At 41.8% G+C, this 24,841-nt stretch overlaps 1 protein-coding gene across 1 annotated transcript in view; it reads right to left on the bottom strand.

The window, feature by feature from the left end:
* Positions 1–23,043, bottom strand: part of rapgef5a (Rap guanine nucleotide exchange factor (GEF) 5a) — a 43,935-nt gene extending 20,892 nt beyond the window's left edge. The window contains exons 1-9 of the mRNA XM_046417573.1: positions 22,631–23,043; positions 13,777–13,827; positions 11,611–11,717; positions 11,050–11,171; positions 9,495–9,672; positions 4,138–4,219; positions 3,978–4,026; positions 3,736–3,809; positions 512–703 (exon numbers count right to left, since the gene is read on the bottom strand). Coding sequence (XP_046273529.1) covers positions 512–703; positions 3,736–3,809; positions 3,978–4,026; positions 4,138–4,219; positions 9,495–9,672; positions 11,050–11,171; positions 11,611–11,717; positions 13,777–13,827; positions 22,631–22,774 — 999 coding nt within the window. The 5' untranslated portion in view covers positions 22,775–23,043. The remainder of the gene's footprint in view (positions 1–511; positions 704–3,735; positions 3,810–3,977; positions 4,027–4,137; positions 4,220–9,494; positions 9,673–11,049; positions 11,172–11,610; positions 11,718–13,776; positions 13,828–22,630) is intronic.
* Between the last annotated feature and the right edge of the window lie 1,798 nt (positions 23,044–24,841).

Here is a 24,841-nt window from a genome sequence, read left to right as displayed (position 1 = left end):
TTAACCCATTATTAACACGTACAGTAGACAAGCTAGAGAGCTGGTGGCTGTTCTAATCTAAAGTGATCTGAATGAAGTTAACTTCTGTACATCTTCAATTTGTGTGTGTGTGTGTGTGTTTCATGTCAGTCCTCATGTAGACATATGATGCCCAAAAGTGAGAAGACATGCTGTAAACATGTGCATGTGTGTGTCTGTCCTTTACACTGACAGCAACATAAATCACGACAGTCCTGAGCAGGACTTCCCATGATTCCTCACTTAAATCCATGGGTAACTCAGACATAAAACGTGTGTGCTTAAAAGTGACGACAGTAATGACAACATTTACCACATGATGACATCCATTACTCTCTACTCATAATGACCATGCAGCCACAACTTGCCCTGCAGATTACGTGGTGAAACACCAACGAGTTTGCAGAACATCATCATCAGCTGTATCAGATATATTTCATTATATTAATGACATTTTTAAAATGTAAGCGCCACGATCACGCTCCCTACTCACCGCCTGGTTCCTGTCGGGTAGCCTGTAGTTGTGGTTCTGCAGCAGCCGGCAACCATCCTTGGCCAGCCGTTGAACGGCCTCCAGCCCCAGCCGACTGGTCAGCTCCTCACGGCCACACGTTCCCATTCCCCCACTGCCGCCACCGCCGCCGCTGCCACCACTGCTGCCCCGCAGTGCACACACCCCGCCCAGCTGCAACACAGGAGGCATGAACACATATCTCAACCCGCAGTCCCAGGACATGCCAGGAACTGTCAGAAAGTGTTAATGGGACTGAGGTCAAGACAGAAAGTTTAGTGCTTTGGTCCAAGGAAGAAAGAAAGCAGTTTGGGCATAATCCAGGATCATGCAATGACAAGTTTTCTGTTGCTCTTTAACGTCCATGTGAGGAGAATGAGATGAAATAGGAATCCTGGATCTCTCTGTCTCCCTTCGTCTCTTATTCTTTCTATCTGTTACAGTATGTAATTCCCTTTATCTGTTGCACTTCTCTCTTTGTCTCAGTCTGACTGCTCTGTGTCAGAGGATCTGGTGGAGAAAGAGTGTGTGTGATTACTAGTATGAGTGGGCGGGAGTGTGTGTCTGTGTGGGAAGAGAGTATGCTGAGTGTGTGTGTCTGTCTCCACCCTCTATAGCTGGAACTTAGAAAAGTGGGAGCTATCCTAGTAGCCCAGCAGAAGTAGACAGAGTGTGTGACAGAAAACATGACTACGTGTGTGTGTGTGTGTGTGTGTGCTCCGGACAGTGCTGGTAGTATGATGGTTATCACCAGTGGTGAGCAGCCTGGTCTGTTTATTTTCCTTGGAAGAGGGATAGATGATTATTTCCATTGGCTCAGAGCTGGTTGTGGGCTCAACTATCCCACGGTGCCATGTTCATGCAGGGGGAACACACACACACACACACACACACACAATGGCATACTCCCATGCCTTACTTTGTTTACTAGGAACACCGCCCCCCCCATGACAACACTTATCTGGTAGAATAGCCACGTACACACACACAGACGTTCTATCAGAGACACAGCCCCCTGTCCCCTGCTGCTTCCTGTAAACCTGTTTTCAGCTTCCTGTCCCAGACAGAGACCATACCAAGATAAACCTGTGTCTGTGTGTGTCTGTTGTGTGGCTGTCTCCGTCTATCTTCCCTTTTCTCCCTTTGTATCCTTAATTCTTCTTTGATCTCATGTGTTTCGGATCTATGATAAGCTAAAACTTTCAGTGGGCTGAAAGATAACCGAAACCAGATCAGACTCCAGTCTAGTTAGCTTCCAGTGGAACTGAATGAGAAAAATATTTCACTGGTAATTAAAAAACTGCATTCAAACAAAGTCTGCAATGAAATACATTGCATGATGAATCTTGCGGCCCATGTCCACTGAATCAGGCAGTGCTGTGCAGCCGCCTTTGTGACCGGAGCATCTCATTCATGGTTCATGAGTGTCTCTTTTCCTCATTCAGCTATTATTACATGGCAGTTGATCTCCGAAGAGTGAAATCCACTTGTAAAACCTCAACTCTACCCCCTCCTGCTGTCTGTGATCACAAATAGTGAGTTTAGTGCAAGTGAACTTTAATATTATTGTTATAAAGAAAATGTTCTGTTGTCAGACAACAGGTCAAGTATGAAATTTGATCGTGGCTCATTAAAAAGCCCACCATGTAAACGTAGATCTTTCCCAAACGCAGACAAAATCATTGTTCTATGAACATGACAAAGGTAAGGGTTAATGACAGCAGCGGTGCTGTGAGCACGGCTGTATCAACATCATATTCAACTACACCCACAAAGCATCTGTTACCAGATCTCAATGAGCTGCAAACGTGTTGTCAGTGAACTTGTAAAATATGAAAGAGAAGTCAGGAAAACAAAGTTCAGCTTTGAGGAACAGACATTCTGCTTCTGAAACGTTCCCAATAGCAGCACTATGACTGAGCCGCGGTGAATGCAACCCAGCTGGATCCAGTGAACATGAGGACTATGAGGTCTTGAAAAGATTACTGGGGTCAGAAACGAGAATAAAAAAAACACTTAAGCTTTATTAAACTTTCACTTGTAAAAAAAACAAAATAAAATAAAATAAAATTGCAGCCAACGGCATAAGATTTTCATGATGTGATAACAGTCTCCAAAAATATCAAGTTTTATTTTGGCTGAACACTTAATTCACAAAATGAGGACAGAAATGAAACATGACATGAATCATGTCAATCAATATAGCTGATAAGCAAACGCACACGCTATGATAATTTTCAGACCACGACACGCAGCTGCAACGCTACTTCAGGTCTCCAAAAACATCCAGATACTATGAGAGGGGGAACAATCTCTCTTTAGTTGCACCTCCAAAGTCACACACATAATGCAGCCTGTGATGAGGCTTCGTATTAAGGGGTCACAAGGCAAAAACACGTGAAGCACTGATCTAATGGTAGTGTAGTTATAATTGTGTTTAAATGTAGTGTTTTTTTCCCTCCTCCTCTTCCTTTCCCCTCATCTCTAATGTAATCAGAGAATGAATAATTGATGGAGAAAAAGAGGTTTCCACTGTACAAACATGGGACCAAAGAGTAAACTGGCCTCCCACTGCACTCTCTCAATACTCCATTTTCTATATTCAGAAACATCATGGAGATACACACATCTTGCATTCACTGACCTTTAAAAGAGAGCAAGGTAGTCAGAATAAACCAGTTATGATCTGGTATTATGGATGTCCCAACCCCGTGTTTGTCGGAGATGATGATATTTTAATTGGCCAGTATTGATCAAGTTGATCCTGATTTCCAGTCCTTTGTTTAAAGCAATCTGGTTACAGCAGCTGTCAAAATGCTTTATTGTGCTCTTAAAAAAACACGGAAATCTCTCTCGAACGCACCGCGCTGCAACAAGCAAGCAAACTGTGGAGTGGCATGGACAAACAGATAGTGTCCAGCTTTTTCACATAATGATACTCACCGTGACAGCATGCGTTTTCCCAGCAAAGGCTGACACAACAGCCACATGTATTTCAGTAACATTTCATCAGTGCACAACAACTCTAACAACCTGATTTTGGTTAAAACTGCATTTGGCCTTTTTGTTTATGCCGCATTTGAAGAAAGTTTAACAATCCCAGACTAATATCAATCTCTCTACCGATAATACACCTGTGCTATAAATGAAGGATCAGGACATGAAGCATTCCTATCATTTAGTTTAAGTAGAAGCGTGTACGTTACCGGGCTGCTCTCCTCGCTGGGTGTGCGAGCTTCCTGTTGGCTCGTCTCTGTCGTCTCAGAGTCCTGCTCTGATACTGCAACAACCAGCAACAGAATCAATTTATTAATGATAATTTGTCACACTCATTATGTAACATTGGCTTTGTCACTCCCTGTTCTTAAAAGGCAGTTGGGAAAAAAAAATCACACAAGGAGAACATCTCAGAAAAGCGCACACACTCTCAGAATAAATGCATACTTACAAGCTTTGCGAGTCTTTCGGGCAAGAGCAGCCGCCAACTCACTTTGCACCTGATGGAGGCAAAGGTGTCAAAACAAGGCAAGACACAAAAGATACATGTTTGGATTTTGTTGCCTTTATTAGATGTTAACCAATCCTTAGACACACATGCACACACTGACCGTAGAAGTGAGCCTCTCAAGAGCTTTCATCTGGAGAATCTCACTGCAGATGTCCCTGTTGCCCTCAGAGTCCTCCTCTGACCTACAACAGACACAAACAAACAATGAAGAGCTTCAAGTGCATTATATTCCCATCCAACACTGTCCAGAGACAAAAGTTTGCCACAGAACTTTGTTCTCTATGCTGCCCCCTGGCAAACCTAGAGACCGATTACATCCTGCAAACCATATACTTTCTCTGCTGAATGTTCTTACCACAGCTTGAACATTTTTTCACCTTTCTATTCTCATTCTTTGTATGAATAAATATTGACATTACATCCAAACAAAAGAGATCAAAGAGTGGCTTCCTGACGGGTGCTCAGTGGTTTCTCAGAGGCCAAACCAGTTGGAAATCTGATCACAAAGTGAACTGAAAGAAGACCAGACCACTCTAATCAAACTTAAATCAACTGTTCAAATCATTCATCAAGTCTACCAGGATCCAACTTCTCAAAATGTCAAGATTCACAGTGTTTATCCACTTCACATCATTGTAAAATTTTGTGTTTTGAAACATAAATTGGACCAAAAAAAAAAAAAAGCTTTTTAAAGACCATTGGGTTTTGGGAAAATTACAATAAGCTTTTTCACAAGTTCCTGACATTTTATACATTAATTGATGAATTAAAAACAGAACAAACATAGCAGCTCCTACATATGATAATCATGCAGTAGATGAGTGAATATTTTATACTCAGCAGAGTTGTACTGGCATGTTTTATCTTCCCTCCCATCTGTCTTTCTAGCTCTTCACTGCATGCATGTCTTTGTATCGAGCATCCCTCTCGGCACCCCCATTCCCCCTTTCATGTGGTTTCATTTTAAATAGCTCCCAGACACACCCTTCTATTGATGTTAGAGAGGCTGTGTGTATGTGCGGCAATGAGGCAGGCTGCACGTGCATGTGTTCAGAATGTATACAGATGTGTGACTGTCGAGGATTTTTTTTTTTTTTTTTCAAGCCTGAGTTCATCTGTGGTTACATTTGTGTACATCTTTATTTGTGTGTGTGTGTGTGTGTGTGTGTGTATGTGTGTGTGTGTTTGCTGTACAGACTTTGTTTTGGGGTAAACTCACTGCATCATTCCATTGTAATAATAAAAGGTTGTAGAGTTTGTCTTCGACAGTGGCAGACTACACCCGAGGGCACCTCATCCAATACCTTCTCTTACAAAACCACTATCTGGATTGGTCTCCTACACATTGCCTCACCCCCCACACACTCTTTCTTGAGCACGCACGCACACAAACAGACCAATTTGCATACAATTTGGATTTTATCAACAGATCCCAGTGGCACAAGTAATAGTTGTGAAGGAAAGAAGATGAAGCCCAGTGTGACTGTGTGTGTGTGTGTGTGTGTGCGTGTACACTGTAATCAGATATGGGAATGATAGATGCAGCAGCTGGAGAGGTGGTGATAACATGTAGCCCTCAGCCTGACACTTCAGCTATCGGCTCTCACACAGATGAAGGCAGGTAGACCAACTGACGCCTTAAAGGACTGTGAAAATAACACATTTTTGCTGTGGCAATAAGGGCCCTTTGGTGGTTTTGCTTTCCTTTCAGCATTTATGGTCAAAAGGACCTTCTCTGGAATAAGACCATCAACTTCTGACAGAACCAGATGAACAAATTATCAAGCAGTCAGTGCAGCTTAATTTCATCTTTCGCTGAGTGTTAGCGAATCGTGAGATGTGCGACGTCTATTCTCAGTCATCATGCTAAATTTATTCTTATCGGGGTCATTAAGCTTTTGTAGCTGGCGCTCATTCGGCAATTTGGTGACTCACCATGAGCCTGAATGTACCAGTGCCAGAGTGCGAAGAGGGGCACAGTGGGAGGTTTGTCACCAATCATTAAGCAGCACAGAGCAGTATTGATAGAGGATTAACATGACTGGCGCTTGCAACGCCTGCATTTTCACCACGTCAAAAATGCCTGCAGCAAGGTGTAGTCACATAATGTGATGTCTCGGATTAACTAGAACACATCCCATCTAAAGGCTTACCGGATCTTATTGTGGGCAATATATCAACCTATCTTTGATATAGATTCCTTAAGCATGAAAAATATAAAACTGCATCATTTAATCTACCTAATGCATACTCACATGTGGCTGTGATCTGAATACAGCAGAGAATTAAAAGCTTGTGCCACAATGCAGATTTGTGGAGGAGGAGAATATGATCTCTGCAGGAAACAGTGACTGTTTGGTTACCCTCCTCTCCAGTCTTTAGAGCTTGAATCTTATTGGCTTTTGCCCTTTTTGGACCACAGCACCGTGCAAGGCAAGCAAGTGTGTTTTCCCCTCCTAAGCTAAGGAGTCATTATTTTAGCTCCTGGCAGTTCTGCACCTCCTGCACACTGATATGCAGGAAAACTGGCAATTTAATTGTTATTGACCCACGCCACATCCAACTACAGCAACAATAAAGTATGTATCTAGATAACGTCCTGTATATAATATACAGTATAATGTGGGAGCACAGAGGGAGCCTTTGGAGAGTACACAGATTTGTGTAAACAGCAGCATGTTGTACAGGCAGTGGAAAAAATATGGTGTTGTCAAATTCACAGTAATAGTAGCTCAAAGTACTGTTGCAGTGCATTGCATAATATTACAAGATAAAAATAATTTAGATTAAGACATAATTTCTATGCAGAGTAACAAAATATGAAACATTCACAACGTAATCCAGGAATAAAGCCTTATGAGTTTAGTCCAGTGCTATTGGATTAGATTGGATTATACTGTGCAGGTGTTCATGTTACTGTGTCCGTCCCTTGTGTTTGATGTCTACCTGGAATCTGTATGCAATTAACATAAAGGACTGAAATCAGTGCACACAGTTTAATTTCCTGGATGGGATGGTGTTCATATCTAATCTGTCCATGCAGTTCACACTCTGATGAATCTAAAGTTGAAACAGGCTGAACTTTAAATGAACAAATGCAGTGAATTCTGCTGCAGGGGCAAAGTGGAGGACATCTTTTCACAGTTAAACTTTAATGCCTTCTCCTTACACAGCTTTCATAAAAAACACTATATATGCAAGTTTTGCCCTTACTGTAATGTGAGGCAAAGTGGAAAAGAGACAGAGACTCTCCCTGCCAATGAAACCCATTAAATTGAAACTGAAGTGGATTCAGATAGAAATAGAGAAAGAGAGAGAGTGAGAGATGTGTTTTTTCTGTATAATGTACAGATTTTAGCGTTGCAGTGAACAATAAAGCAATCAACTTTAATGAACACAATGTGCCTGGTAGAAAACATTACCGTTCGCTCGCAGCGATCCCTGGAGGCAAGCTGGCAGTGTTGACACAAACTGATTAATGACGCACACTAAGAAACATCCTCTACACATGATGCAGAAGAGATAACCCATTTAAATTAGCAGCCTGTTGTTCTTGGGCTTCAGTAAAGTAGAAATCGCATGGAGGAGGCACAACAGTCGGCTAATGTTGCCTTATCGCCTTATCAGTATCAATTTAGTGCTTGCCTCATTAGATTAAACTGCAGCAAGAGATACACAACCATAATTTAGGAGGAGCGTCGGCATCCGTTACACCTGGCTGCCTTTACAACCTTGACGCAGCTCCTTCAAAATTTGTGTATTTCTCCAATTCTAGATTTTGTAATGCCAACACGGCTGATGTAAGCAGAAGAAAATCCATGCAGATTTGCTTGCTCTGCATGCACTGGCACTGGTTGAATATAAGGTGACCCTCCCAAGACCTGTCTTTGACTTTCTGATGATGAGAAGCACTCGGATTGGAACAGATGCATCACAGTCCTCTAAAAACTATGTGTATCCATTTTTATTTAAATTACTGCATTTTACCAGTCCTCTGGTATTCTTCTTTTTACAATTTCTACAATCAAGAATTAACATTGGCCAGTGCATCCCTCAAGTCTCCTGGAATCAGCCAGTGGAGTTACAGCAGGTGTTTTCCCTCACAGCTGCAACTACTCCCCTTGTTGGTGACAAGGGAGAGCAAGACGAATAGGGGAGGGAGGCAAGGAGGGAGGGAGGGAGGAGAGGGGGGGTGAGGTGAGAGACAGAGGAAGACAGAGAGGATGCCTGCAGAGAAATGGTGCGACAAAGAGAGAGGCACAGACAGACAGCAGGGTCACAGTGACAGACAGAGTGAGAATGTTGAATATATAATCTTATCTTTGTCGACTCTGTGAAGGTGAAACATACGTGCTAAAATGACATCAATATGTCAATACCCCCCCACACCCCATTTTTCTGCACCCTGCAGACACTGTGGTCTAGTACCTCTTCATGTCATTCTTTATAATGTATCTAATATGACAGATAGAGAACACAGGAGTGCGTACAGTATGTTACATGAGATTTATATGACATTCAATTCCCCTTGCGCTCTCCCTGGTGTCTGTAAAACCCTTTTGAAGTTGACAAAGGGATGAATGTGTTGCGCCTGTTCCCTCGCTCTCTATATATACTCTATTTTTTTTCCCTCTGAACTGTCTCATTCTCTGTCTCTTTCTCTGAGTGACAGATTGAGTTCAGTAACAGCCTCAGCCGGAATCCCACACACAGGAACAGCAAAGCAGGAAACTCTGGCTGACACCACTGTGCATCTGTGTGTGTATTAGGATCATGTGTCAGTTTTTGCGTATGAGTGTATTTCTTCTATGGATGTGGTGCGAAGGTGTGTTCGCCTGCACACGAACGTGTTTCTCACATAAACAGACTGAGGATTTAAAATGCTGTGTGTGCGCTTCCACTGAATCGAGCACAGTTTCTTGTCACTTTTAAGAGCAAATCATCAGACAGACAAATGACCTCAATGTTAAATCTAAACGGAAACGCTGTCACTTCAACTTTGATATTTTACCAGAGCATTGAGCTTCCACTTCAGGTCAATGGAGATCACCCAGTATTTTACAACTGAGTCACATTCCCATTCAACTATTATCGACCTTCTGTAACAGTTAAACATCAGTGGAAACCACTAACTTGTCATTACAACAGAAAAATTTGACTTATCTTCAGTAGGGTTCACTTTTTATTTGAAATTCAAAATATTAAATTGTCAGTCTTTATAAATATCTCAATTCACAATGTATAAATGCTGCCTTAGAACAAATCTGAAGTTACCCGTTAGCCATTTACTAATCAATTTTACATCATAAAGTCAGATGAGGATTGGACTACATGACTTGTGTCCAACTTGAATCTAATTAAGTGTTAATTCCCATTTTTTCAAACTCAGTTGTTTAAAAAGTCCTACCATCCATGCACCGCAGCGTAACTTGCAGTCAGATCGTAGCAGACACTTACGGGCTGTTGGCCCCGCCTCCAGAGCGAAACTGGACATATGGGGCGAGTTGTAGGAGGAGCCTAACAGCTTCTGGCCAATCCCCCTCACTGGAACGAAACTCGCAAGAGGCGGAGTCACACTCTTCAAAGCTGAACTGGTAGTAAGAGTTGGAATCAGAAAACACCACCCGCTGATCCACTGGAGAAAGAACACACACACAAATGTGAGAAGTAGCAGCTTCCTGTCCTGTTGTGTTTTTCGTTTCTCATTTTCACAGTGACAATGAGGGACCACTTTAATAATTTATCTTTTATAATACCCGATGAAAGTGCACGTTTTATAAACACCATCATTACAGTGCAACCAAAGAGTCGGACCAAACACTTTTCAGCCACCATGTTAGCTCACCGTCCTGCATCATAAGTGAGATTACGCTACAGAAAGAAAAGCAATTGAAGCACGTATTGTATTGTTTGTACAACTGTACACAGTCAATGATAAAGTTAGTGCACAACTGTTCAGATTCAAATCAAGTAAGCTATTCAATGTGTGAGCATAGCAACCTACAGGTATCAGCGATGCCACCACATTCAACTCACCAGTTAAAGTACTTAAAAAAAAAAAAGGACATAGTGTGAATACTGTGATGTGCGAGTAATTACCACATTTAGGGCCCCACTGATGGATTTTTAAATGCCAGGCTTGGCCCCTGTTCAGCAATGTTACATTGTCTTTCATTTATTATTATGGCTGGTTATTGAATCTGATATTCAGGATTATTTTGATCACTGGAATCGGCGTTTTTAGGTCCAACCACCGATAAAATGAATTAATTTACACTTACATTAATTTACACACTACTTTGGCTCTGATTGCAGCCCCCCTTTAGGAACTAAAGCTATCAAACAAATGTGGTAAAAAGTACAGTATTTGCCTCCAAAATGTAGTGAAGTATAAAATATCAGAAGATATCCAAGTAATTGCACTTTACTTGAGTATTACACAAGTACACTAATTCAAATATTACTGTATTATTACTGTAACTATCAGTCTCTTCGATTACTAAAGATTTGTCTCTAAAAAAGAACAAATTGCTGATCACTGGTATTTACTATACTGGTGCACTAAAGGATCAGAATGAAAAAATTAAGCAAACTGTACATTGGTGCTTTATATAAAATCTGGATAAACTCTCTGTATCAGCTACGGTAGATAAGCCAGGCTGATTATTAGGATCAGGCCATGAAACAATAATAGACTTTGAATTTTACACCCCCTTGTGTCATCCATAGCACACTGAGTGTACTTTGAGTAGTTAAATACACAATGCCACAGTGTCACTTCAATTTATGGAAAGTTAGGCAGGTGAATGAAGCAGTGAAGTAATCTCTGTCTTTTCTGTTGTTAATTACCTGGTGAACTGGTTCATTGTTTGTCTCTTTATGGACGTGTTGAATGTTGCTCTGGTTTCGCTGGAGGGTTACTATAAATTTTGAAGCACGCCACAACCTCCAGGCAGGTCAGTGTGTGTGTGTGTGTGTGTGTGTGTGTGTGTGTGTGTGGTTGTGTTTTTACCGGACAGCAGGATTCCCAGCTCCAGCAGCACCTGCCAGACACGCACGGCAGTAGTCCGACAGCGCACATACACGCACTGCTCACACAGCCACTGCACCAGTTCTACGCCCACGTAGCTACGCCTGTCAAACACACACACACACACACACACACAAACACAATTTCAGTACTGTGCAGCCACACACAGCGTTACACACGCATGTGCGCTTTCTTCCCTCGGCACAAGGCTTGTCTTTTTTATTTAATCAATATCCATTGATTATTCATTAGTTCTCTGTAAGCCCTTTCCTCTGAAACACTGAATGCTTTCCATCTGCTTTTCCCCAGGATAAACTCCTAATGTATGTGTGGGGGTTTGCGTGCAATGATGCTTAAGAGTATCTATTTATATAGTCCAGATGTTCACATGATTTTTGAATGTATTTGCATGTACTGTATGAACAGCATGAGAGGTCCTTTTTTGCTCATCTTACTGCACAGACAACCAGTGTATATGCTTCACTGGACACATCGATTCAGCCCTGTACACAGACAGACACACAAATGCAGAGACAAGTGTACCGTATGATTCTGGCCAGGTGTATCTTGTCTTTAGCTGGGTATGGTCCATGAGAGAGGAAGGCATTCCTCACGGTCCGACCAGCACACGGAAAACTCTGGGAGCAGGACTGAAACATAGGGAGATCACATAAAAAAAATGTTTGCTGTTACTTTAAAATCTGAATCCGTGCATCCCATTTTCTCAACATTAATTTGAACAGGAACATTTGGACCACAGAGAGCTTTTGTGGCTACATGCAGCTGCCACTGACCGGCTCACAAGGACAGCTCGATTTCTTTCCCCCTGAGGAATGAAACATTGACTGTATGTATATGTTAGGCAATAATCCTGCTATTGACACTGTGGTAAATAAGACTGCATTTCAATCAAGCTGTTCTGTTTACATGAGCGGCTTGCTCTGGTCCATCCATATTCACATTTACACTTTACAGAGCAAAGCCGACTTAATGGCTTATGAGGATCCATTCACATTATGTTACAGCATGAGAGGTTCCCTCCAGCGTCAGTGTCTTTGGCTCTACGCCACAACTTTGTGGTTACATGGGAGCAGATTTCGCATGAATGGCTGCACTTCAACATGTCTCTATAACTTGTGTTATAGGATAGTAGGGCAGGCGTTACATAAATGGGCCAATGTATTGCAGAATTAAAAGGCTCCTTGTGAATTTTTGTAGTGCGTAATGGAGTGACGCTTCTAAGAGTGTGACTCCGCTTTGCTTGCATCTTGTACACATGCAACCACAAAATGCACATGGCTGACATTCTTGCAAATGGTTTTACGTTGGCAGAAATATGAGGGCTAAAGGTAGGAAAGACGATAAAACCTTGGATGTAAACAATTCAGGTTTTAAAAACACTAAATTGGCTTTTCAAATGTTTCATTAAGAAGCAAATGAATTTAACATGTACGTTAGACCTCGAAAATTAAACAGTGTGTTTAGGAGATAAAAACTGAACATACACATAGAATGTCTGTCTTCAAAAAAACTAAGCGAGGTCCATTTATGGCACATTAAAGTACTGGTGATTTTATCTTCCTAACTGGTCTAGCACACTGTGGTATTTGACAGGCACAGTTTTCATTTCAGCTGTTGGGCTCATATCAACCTGGGCTCAAAGGAGGTTTGACTTCAAATCAAAAGTACTGATCATCAGCAAAAGTGGCAATTCAATTAAAGACCCTGGAGTCAATCAGGGTCACACAGCCAGCCCTTATGGGTGTCGCTGATAAAACAAAATTGATTTGACAGGTAATTAGATCAAGTTTTGACAATGACAAATGATTTACAACTCTACGTTTGCTGAAATGTGCCTTGCTGCAGTTTCTCAAATGTCCCATCAACTGGGTTTTTATTTTTTTGAGAATAAGTCTGAGGTGGAGTCACATATTTGCACAATCATGCCTAATTTTTGATGCAGCTGATCACAAAGTTTGACAGTCAAGAGGTAGAAGTCAACACTGTCTTTGTATGCAGCAACTCCTTTTCATCAATATATTTCTTGATAAGTCCAGCTCTCAGTGACTGGCTTCAATCAATTCTTCAGAAAATATTTTCCAGACTAATGACTGAGGTTAGGAGATTTAGATTGGCTTAAACTTGCTTGTGGCTCCACTTTTCAAGCATCTGCCTGCTTATGTGCTCATGTGTGAGTTTTTACCAGCGTCACACTGCTTTGGGTGCCACATCAACATTAGGCTCCAACGAGCCTAAAGAAAAATCTAATTAAACACAACCAATAAAAACGCTGAACAGAGCTGAGGAACAAACACTCACACAGACCCACAAGGTTTTATTAGCACAATGGCAACAGCATCTAACCTTCACACGTTGATTTCTGTCATTTCTAAAAACTTTTTAGTTAGCTAGCAGTTTCAAATGTTCAAAGAAAAATATACCTGTGTAAGACATATAAGCCCTCAGGTCTGTTCAGAGTGCAGTACTGAAGTATTTGTCAAATCGCATTATAATGATGCTTGACAAATTAAGACTCTCTGTGTGAGGCTGTGAGTTTGTGTATGTAGCTGGTGAAACGATATCAGAATAAAGCCCAAGGTAATATCACCAGTGATGTCATATGTATTGAGGCAAAACAAACACAATTTTGCTGCACAGAAAAACTAAAGAGATGACATCACTGCTGTGTGTGTGTGTGTGTCTCCTTACCTTGTGTACTGTAGTTCCAGTGCTCGGTCCCGGGATAGTGTCAGGTGATTGCTGTTGAAAGAAAATACACACAGGTGCGCACACACACACACACACACACACACACACACACACACACACACACACACACACACATACAGGGTAAATACACTGAACAAACAAGACTGACATGAGATGGACCAGTTTTACCATTTCAAAAACATTAGTCAGGTTTTGTTTAAACCAATAGCAGAAACCTCCATAGCTATTGCACACACTTTCTGGCAATATTTAGAGCTTTAATGTATCACAACACAATGACACATATTATTGCAATAGACTTGGAGAACATGACCATGTATTTTTGCTTGAGATAGCATGATGATTGCCTGACTTTATCAGCGACACACATTAACTTAAGCACTCATCAACACAAACCAGTACAATAGTAAACAATAATAAAAACACTTTTATCAGTTCAATTCCTCAACAGCAAAATTCAACTGTCAGTCGAACAGATAAGATAAATGTCTTCATGGCTACTATCATCATGCTGTAGTCCTTGCCCTGGGTGTATCCACTCCACCTCTACCTGCCCTGTCAGGAAATAAACACTTAATCTTTATGGAATATTATGCCACTGGAGGAGCTCGATGGCAGCGTTGACACTGCGATGATAGTAAGAGTTTGATCAAACAGAGCGGAAAACAGCACTACATGCAGCCATCTGGTTTTGTCTCTCACTGCAATGCAGTATGTTGTAATGTTATTTACCAACACCCCATCTCGTTGCTGAATGAAAAGTTCGCTTCAACTGTTTCACAATCTCGTTTTCAAACTCAGATTGTTTCAAACTCACATTAACAGACACTTTGACAGGAACAAACACTATAAATTTAACTAAATTAAGTAAACATAAAACAAAGAATGCTTGCAGAAATACTGATGCCTTTTACATTATCAGGTCTAAAATAACCAATTAGCCAGGATTTTTTATCTGAAGGCAGATCACCTGTGTGTGTGATCAAGGTGTGACGAGTAATCCAATAGCTGGCTAGTAAAGTTCCTGACTAAAACTACATGACCAAAACAAAAGCAATTAGTTCAGTTATATAGTGGCACACATTACAATTTCTGCAGTGGCTCTTTTCTATTTGAATGAGCCAGCATGCACAATACTAAGACCCCCGAAACTGGAGCAGCAAAATGGAACTCAGCCATTATTCATTTGGTTATTTAGTTATTTTCCTACTGTGACGTGTCAAAACGTTTATTCCTATTGTCTCTGTATATTCCAAACAAATCTTTGAAAGAGTTACTGAAAAGTACCTGTCTGTAGAAAGTTACCTGACAGCCACCTTCCATGTATATAACTCAGTGTTTGTGCAAAAGATTGGCGAGTGAGGTCATCAAGAGGCCACTTTCTGACTTTCTGACCATCTCACTAAATGCTCGGTCATGCCTGCAATATACAGAATAATCTTGCTGCTGTGACTTGCTGCTGTCTGCAAGAAAAGGCTTATAGAGAATAAAGCCAAGGCTAAAAGGCTTTCAGAACAACAATAAAGTCCTGTACGGGCAAAGTCAAGTGGCCAATTAAATGCAGGACCTTAAAACTGCTCTCCATGCAACTTGACCCAACTTGAAAAAGATTGAATAAAATGTTGAGTCCAGTGTTGAGCACTGTCAAAAATCCCCACATGCAAACGTCCAAGAGAATATATTTCATCAATTTTATGAGCACTTTAATTCTTGCAGTGGCATTTGTATTGAGTCTTAGAACAATACAGCATCATTATAAGTGGATATGCCTGAGAAAATACCAAATACTGGTGTGTGTCTTTGAAAATCCCTAATAAAAATGCAAACTATGGATGGGAACACATTGAGCGACAGTTCAGTAGCAATGCAACTGGTGTGTGAGATCACACAGTGAGGCAGGATCACTGATAGGGCTGTGGGTTTGATTCCCACTGGAAACATTCACAAGTTGGGCTTGTGCTGGCAATCAATGCTGCCCTTCGACACTCAATGGCTGACATTAACAAACCACCAGATGATGACAAACAGAGAGAAACAAAGAGATCAAATCATGGAACAAATGAAAAGCACCGCAGCAACTGTGGAAGATGGAGGTAGACAGAGAAAAATAAATTAGACTGCAAGAGGAAAAGGAGGTAGGAAAGCTGAACAAATTACAAAGGTCTATGAATATATGACCGGGAATATGAGCATGACAGATGGAGAGGGAGAGAGATGAGGTGGTGAGAGACGGAGAGACTGTTTTAATTGTACTCGTGAAAGGGAGAAAAAGTGAGCAAGACAAAGACAGGGAGGGAGAGAAACGTACGACCATGGATTCCAGTTGCAGGCGAATGAAATACAGGGATGATTAGAGAGATGTAGAGCAGTGCGTGTGATCCTCATTAGAGCGATGATACTGTCTGGGATGTCTCGCACACAAGCAAGAGGGAACACACACACACAGTCGTGTTTCCATCACTTTTGGGGACATTACATAGACTTCCATTCATTTCCTGGAGGCTTAACCACCACCTAACCCTAACAATAAACATTACTTGCCTAATTCTAACCCTAAACTTAAAGCAAGTCTTCACCCTAATATTAAATGATTTACGTTGTGGAGACTGTGGCATTTTGTCCCCGTAAGTAAGGTGGGTCTTTGTGTTTAAACAGATTTTTCTCCCAACAACTACAGGAATACGTATCCACACACACACACACACACACACACCTTATCCAAAGCACATGTCTGCATCACAGTTCACCAACTCTTCATTAAAGGAACGGTTTGACATTTTGGAGAATATGCATATGTTCTCATGTCTGTGTGCTAAATCTAAAGTTATAGCAAACAGCTGATTCTCTTAGCATAAAGACTCAAAACAAGGAGAAAGCTAGCTTGGCTCTGGAGAGGTCAACAAAAAAAAAAAACAGATAGTTTGTGGCAGAAAAATGTTTGATTAGTTCGATTAACCAGCTGTTAGCTTCAGTAAATTAGGTAACAATCCAGTTGGATAATGTTGAGAGTAACTAGCACACTGCTAACGGCGGGTTTGTGGACTGCTAATTTTTGCACCGTTTTGCTGGGGATTAACAAACCAAGTGCCTGCACTATGACAACGTGGTTGTTTTTCTCACCTTACCGTGAACTGCTAATCGAGTGACTCAGTCGGTGTACTGGTGGAGTAGAAGGAACTTTGTCAGACATTTAATCGTCCAGATAGCAACAAAGGACGATATATGGGAGCACGTGAGACTGGATTTTGAAAACGTTGCATGGTAATGTTGTCGCTTTTTCAGTTTTAAAAGGTGCTCTAACAATTAAGTCTACATTTAACCAGCCTCACACTGTAGCAAAACAGAGACAGTGTGACTCCAGTCCAGAAAAATTGTCTTACAGAAAGTTAGATTTCAGCTAAATGTACATCATCTCAGACAACCATCGACATCACCCCGACATTGTGTTCGAAGCCTCCAGGCAAAAACCAGTGATTCACGTCCCCTCGTGAATGGAGGAGACTGTGCCTCCATGGGCTACTACTGGAGCCAAGGGGGCTCATGTGCCAGACTATTTTTGAGTCAGGTGCAGTGACTTCAGCGTCACCAGGAGGTTGGTACAGAGTCCAGTAAGCCTTCAGACAGAGCCGTTTCTAACGTTTGATGCTAAGCTAACCAGTTGTTGGTTTAGTCTTACTGTGTATTTACCAAACAGATCAGCGGAAGTGACACTGATCTCACGCTTGGCTGGACAGTGAATAAATACAGTTCCTAAAATGTTGAATTACTCCTTTAAGACTACGTCCACATTTATCTGGTCTCATCCTTCTCTCTGTAATCACTTCAACTGTTTTCATCCAGTCTAACTCACATTTTAACTGCTCCCATAGTCATACTGTTCTCTTTCTAATATTGTCAGACAGCTGAACAGGAATAAAATAGTGATTTGACTGCGGCTCATAAAGGCTACGTGATGACCAAGAGAACAGTAATCTCTACGCTGCTGCACTGAGAGGTCGATAAAATCACTACTTAATGATCGTGAAGTCTACTGACAAATTACTCATGAAACACAGGACTACTCACTAGTCAGTCTACAGACAATGTAAAACTTTTTGGATAATTGATTAATCAGTAAGTAACTTCCACACTAAAATACATAACATTCCAGCCTCTGAATTGTGAGGATGTCCTGTTTTCTTTAGTTAGGAATATTATTGAGCATGTGAACCGTTTGTTGTGAAAACAATCATCAGTTGAACCCCTACTGTATTACTGACATTGAATGAGAGGCCACAGAGAAAGCTGGAGGTGACACAAAGTCCAAAGATGCACAGTTTTATCCCTGTCACAATAAAAGGCAAGGCTGGAGTTTCAGATGCACCCAAATTGGAAAACATTTTCAAAAGGGCTCAGTTTCTGGTTGTGAGAGAACGGCAGCTTAGTGTGGACGTCCTCCGAGATATCAGCAAAGATGAGAGGTTTTCTTTTCCCTGTGTTTGTGTCTGTGAAGACATGCGGTGTTTGGACTGGGGGTTAAGTAGAGCACACCAGCCAGCCAAGCACACAGACTAAATAAATTGTTTCTGACTCTCTCTGTCTCTGTCTTGCTCCTTCTTTCTCTCGTTTGTCTTGGTCGCTCTATCTTATCTCTCCATCTCTCCCTGTCTGGTGAATACAGATCTCTCGAGGGGTCTTTGTTTCTCCACTGTCGGCTCCTCTCACGAACACACGCTGCTGGAGGAGGTGTTTCATTCAAACTGTATCACAAGGCGAGAAGAATATCTGCCGGCTGAGTTCCTGTGAGTCTCTTTGTCTGTGCTTCAGTTCCTCACAAAGACACACCCCTCCATCACTGGGTGTACAGTCCATTTCTGTCAGTACACCGGAGGGCCACAAGAGAGTGACAGAAGAAGAGAGGAGGTGATGAATGAGGAAGCACATGCTGACACGCTTATCTGTGTGATGACTTCAAAGTGTGTATACAGCGCGAAAGAGAGAGAGAGAGAGAGAGAGAGAGACCAGCAGAGAGCAGGGTCATTATCTCTAAGAAATGGATTACTCTCAGATTAGATTGCTGAGCACAGTGAAGAGCTGTAGCACGGTATGCTTGGCAAGCCCCCTCACACACTCACGCACACACACAGCAAGCTCCTGTCGACTCCTCGACAGATCCATCATACGAGGAAGTCAAAATGGAGACATCAAAGCAGCTACAGCTCAATGAAGACAAGAAACCCACCTGCCAGCCCACGCCCATGTGCCAGCACACACGACCTTTGGCTTACCGACACTGCACTGTAGTTATAAAGTTAGAGTCAGAGTTAATAATAAACAAAATTTGGGAGTTATATTTCAAGAGAAAATAAAGCAGCAAAAGTTTCAGTCAGTTAATCTTTAAAGCAAAAATTCCAAAACAAATCGTGTCATTTTTCACCATATTCTGACGTGTCTAGGATCAAACTATCATTTTATCAAAGCGGAAAGCAATCTGCATATTGTTAGCGTGTGCATCCAAAACAAGAACATTTCAGACACTATGAAACTAGATTTGGCTTTGAAAACAGATGTATGTATTCTCTTCAGACAAGTGTTCATCAAATATGACTGATTTAATCAAGATCGTCAATACCATGAATAAGTAAGATATTCATAATTCAAAGTGGAACTCTTATTCATTTTAAAGACAGTATTTTCAACATTTCCTATTCTGAGTGAGAATTAATGGCCACAGTTATGGTCACGTTTGTGATGCAGAGCCTTTAGGTTATCACAGTTTTTAACCAACATAAACGCCCTGATATATTCCACTTGGACATTTGTCTTGTATTTTCTTTCTTTCATGCATAATCTGCTTTTGACAATCCTGCATATACACTTAAGCACGTATTATTGTGCATATTTTTTCTTTCGTCAAGGTAAGGTATCCCTAACTTGAAGTGAAAGCTTTTAATGACGTTCGGAAGCAAAAAGGTGGTTCTGGTGATAATGTGTGTGTAGGTTTATACAGCGAGAGTGAATGTATGTTGAGCCTCTCTCTCTCTCTCTCTGTCACACGCCACCTCTCACTCACCCTTTCATCTTTCTAATCTCAATGTATAATGCAGCTGTGGATGTGAAATATTGCTTGCAGACATAAGAACACATCACAAGCTACTGTTTTGCCGCATGTATAATGCAGAAATGAGATCATCTTCTGAGGAATATCATCAACTTTCCTCTAAGACAGTGATCATAAAGTCTGTTGGGCTTACATTATGACTATGATAATCACATTTTCCAGTCTAAATGATACACTTTGAGCATCAAAATATATCCTTTTTGTGGGTCCCAGTATTGTAAGTCAAGGTCTGTGATCAAGTTTTAATCCACAAGAAGATTTGACTTGACAACTAGACGTCACATCAGTCAGTGTGTTTCTTTTATAGAATACCTCTCCAAATGTCACATTTAATTAACAAAAATCTGGTATTGTGTGGAGACCACAGCATAGTTTTCATTCATTTTATTAAGAGGAAAGAAAGACAAAGAAGCTAAAACCCCAAACAATACAGCACAATCAAATTGGGAGTGCCTTGATTCAGCTGCGTTCTCAAAAATACTGCATATTTCCACTTCATCTGCCTTCAACAAGCATAATTTCCTTTGCTTGCATGAAGAATATAAACAAATAGAGAGGCAACCGCAACAACACACGCGCACATGTGGGACATGCACACTTTCAAGCCTATTACTACAGTATGTGTTTTTAAGTCTAAGGTTTCCTTGTAGTTTTAATGTTCTATTGGTCTGTGATGTTGGTTCCACATATCGGTTATCAGTCTATTTGATTACTAATAATTGGTATCGGCCCTAAAGAAAAAAAAAAGCAAGCAATCAGCTTTGCCTGTGAGCATCTGCCCTTCCATCCCAGCTAGTGTGTGGATGAATGGCTCAACCTGACACCTCACTGAACTGTGGTCAGATCTTTGAAGAAGGAAGATTAGGAGATAAGGAACCTTGTCAGGCAAGTGCGATGAAAGTCAAAAAGTGGGAGAAGTGTTTCTTCAAGCAAATCTCTCCGCTCCCGCTGTCATATTACAGCTAATAAAGGACAAATAATACCAGAATACCAGAGCAAGTCACAACAGAGGACAATGTAAGACAGGACTGTCAAAGGTGAGGTTGCTGCAGGCTGCAAACCAAAGGCAACAGATGGCTCTGTGCAACACAACAGTTTCCATTCACCTCCTAAGCTCTCAGCAAATATCAAAGAAGCACATGAGGTAACGTGAAAAACTGCTATGTTGGTTGTTTTGCACTTCTAAAGGTCCCTAAATATGAGAACAAAAAAGAAAAAAAAACTGTCCAGCTCATATCATCCCTCCACCAGAGACAATAAGAGCTGACATAATGTCACTGCTTTCTTTTTTTTCCCCAGCATTTCCGATATTTATTGCTGTTGTAGAGCAGGGCAAACACAATGCATGGTAGATGCTCTGTCACATATTTTTGGAGAATTTATGTGGACAAGTGTGTGTCTGTTAAAGTGTTTGTGCCAGGTGAAGCATAGCCAAGTGCCAGTGTCTGGAGAGAACCGGTCTGCACACAACAGCCATACCTTTACACTATTTACCAACGCCTCATGACAGACAGACACACACACACACACACCACAAGTTAGATGATGACAGACGGAAGAAAACTCGCCAATTTTTTATTCAAGTCAGTAGTCCCTTTTCTTTCCTTCAGTTCAATCACAGGAAACAAACAATAACACAAACATGAAACAGTACACTCCTCAGTTAGATGACTAAAGCACAGCCTGCTACTGAAGTAACACATCTATTCATCTATTCTTTCTGGTTTTATTGGAATGTTTTTGTCTGGACTGTCTTGAAATTCATTATAGGATTTACTATCGTTGACTTATTACCACAAGAGAACAATACTGCATTAATGAAACAGGTAACAAGAACACTGAGCAGCCTCAAAATGAATGCCCATAGAGGGAATCAGAGACATGTTTTGCTTTTTTCCCAGCTGCCACTGACGATGAAGATGAGCGGAGCTGACACTCTGAGCAGATATTTGGCTTGTCAGGTGTGTTCTTTCCACATCAGGGCACACGGAGTCACACACATTTACTGCTTAGTAGGCCGATCATCACATAACAGAACCAGAGGACCCATGAGACTGGGGATGTTAACTGAGGTTACTTATTTGTGTATTAACTAGAGAATAGAGTTGCAACAATTAGTCCAGTAAGTGGTTAGTCAATTAACAGAAATTTAATCTACAACAGCTTTGATAATCACTTCTTCATTTAAGTCTTATTTGTTTCTCAAACGTGCTGTTTTTCTGTTTTAGATGATCTTGAGCTGACTATCTTTGAGTCGTGGGTGGCTGGATGTGAAAAATAAGACATTTGAAGACATCACCTTAAATGTGAAGGGCACTTTCATTCACCGTTATCACATTTTAAAGACCAAACAACAATCCGTTACATATATATGTATGCATTGTGTGTGTGTGTGTGTGTGTAAGCAGGTGTGTGTGTAGTGAATCTGCTGAGGGGGGTAGCAGCGTTGCCTTGACTACCGGAGTGTGAAGGTATGATGTCCAACAGCAATTGGTTATTATGGATATAGCAAGCGCGCGCACGAACACACATACACACACACAGCCTCTGCGACAGTAAGGCTTGAAACAAAATGAAAACACCTGAGTCGTGACGGGGTTACGAAACAGTCCCACAGCACAGAGCGGTGTCGGGAAAACTGACGGTTGGAAAGATGAAACTGTCAGTCGTTGCTAACAAACATAAAACACGGAAGGACGGACAGTCACTCAGCGGTCGCTTTGAAATACTCACGCTCTTCTTCCGCAGGTGCAGCCCGTGCTTCAGTAGCCCTGGCAGATCCCGGATTTTGTGTTTGAGCTGTGCCTGGTCCCGTGCGCTCCGGTTCCATCGCAAGCCCGCGAGCAAGCCGTCCTCTGTGGGCTCGGATTCCTCCATGGTTCCCTTTCCCTTCTCCCGTCTGTCCTCGAAGTGCCGCCTGCCTCCGCTCCGGCTGTCTACTGTATCCTCACGAGGCGTACCGCCGCCGCCCGCGCCCGTTCGCCATTTCCCCCCGCCTCGCGCTCACACTCAGCGACCTGCATCTGCAACCAGACCGCGCGCAGTCGACCTACCGAATGTATTCCGCAGCACGCGACGCTGCTCCACCCAGCGTCCTACTCCTCAGTACTACCACGTTGAAGTGTGTGTGTGTGTGTGTGTGGGGGGGGGGGGGGGGGGGGGGGGGGTCACAGGTGCACAGAAGCATTGCATCACTTCCACCTTTCATACGTTGACCGGTCTGACGAAGGAAGAGAGGCAGCCTACATTTGAAAAACGCACCACATTTTAACTGTTGCACGAGTGAACTTGACATTTCAGCATCTTTTTTAATGTTTATTGATGTCATAAGTTGTAAATTTCATACGATATTGAAGATAATGTTCGGGAGGGGAGACAGGCTACGTCATCACATTACCTGGCTCAAATTTCCATAGGTAAACAAAGAGCAGCCACAGAAGGTGTATGTGGGTGTGGGAGGGTGTAGCCAGTGTGGTTCACTGACAAAGCCCATTTTTCAGCCACCCACCCCCCCCGGTTTGTGTTTTGCCCTGACCGTGTGGGGCTGCTGTGAAGCCTGGGGCTTTGCATTCCAATCAAACCTGAAGGCAAGAGGTGGGTGAGCTGAAACAGGAGAGGGTCTCACCCCTCAGTGCCGTGGGTGGTTGAAGATGAGACACCGTGCCTCTCATGTGGTTTTCATGACATGCTGCTTATTGGCGGTGGTTTAAACTAACTCCAGACACACAGTGTGTTTCTCTTGTGCATTAACTGGAGCATGATGGAAAAATTTGCAGGGCAATATCAACACACATATGTGGCACCTGGTGCACCTGGTGGTTATTGTATCAAAGAGGAAGCATCTTCTCACGTCTCTAAGGCTTTCAGCTTTTTTCCACAGGAGTTCCCCACATCGCTTCATAGTGGATCTCTGATTTTGCCATTACGTTTGTCCAGCAGAGAGCACTAATGAGTTCATGTTTCAAATGCAAAATGCCCTGCACAGAACATGCCTTCATCACACTTATTTAAAAAACAAATTTAAGGCATCCTTGTCAACAGTTTGTTTACATTAGAATCAAAGGTCCGGACATGATTTGGACTCAGCATTTACGTCACAGCTAAGCATATGTTTTTCTGAGAAGTAAATACTCAGCAGTCTTCATTTAACAACACTAGCTGCTGCTCTCAGGGTATTTCCAGAAACCCCAATGACTTTTCCTAGGATCTGGATGGAAATCTATTCTATCGGCTGTATGATTCACCTCTAAGTCAAACAAACTTCTGCTATCTAGACTGTTTTGGTGTGAGAAGCTTGGTTTTGAAAATATCACCTGTAAGGACGTCTGCCTTCTCACAAATATAATCGAAAAAGATGTGACTTCACCTGTAGTGCTCAAAGCACCAAAAAAATACATCTGAAGAACTCAACAGCCATGTCTCTTTCCAGTGATCATGAGCTGGCAAGATAATCCACTGACCTTGCTGTGAGAAGGTCATGTTTTTCAACAGCAGTCAGCAGAAAACTATTCTCATTTTTAATTGGAAACCAACTGGTTGCACTTCCCTTCCACTGCAATGGGAAGCTATTATTCTCCAGAAATTCACTGTATAACTATAAAAAGAAGTCTTTTAAAAGAACTTTCAGATGAATGTGATCTTAAAGATAATTAATTTGGATTCAGCTGACCCAAGAGGATCTGAGCCTGGTACTCAAGAGGACATAAATCAGAGCAGAGTTCAGCTTGTGAGGAGTGGGTTCAGTTGTATAACTCAGATGTCGAGTCCACTTTCCTGATAGGCCTTGTAATCTGGGATAATTGGCCCCTTTCAGGGACTCAGATTATACCAACACCACCGCTGTTGGAGATAATGGGCCGGAATACATCGGCTACAATTTGGAAGCTGAATAACACACACACACACACGAGGAAAAACTCTTTGTTTCAGTCTAGTTAGCTGTAA

This window comes from Scatophagus argus, chromosome 17, assembly GCF_020382885.2.
Source record: "Scatophagus argus isolate fScaArg1 chromosome 17, fScaArg1.pri, whole genome shotgun sequence".
Classification (NCBI taxonomy): Eukaryota; Metazoa; Chordata; class Actinopteri; family Scatophagidae; genus Scatophagus; species Scatophagus argus.
This window is presented reverse-complemented; position numbering and strand designations above follow the sequence as displayed.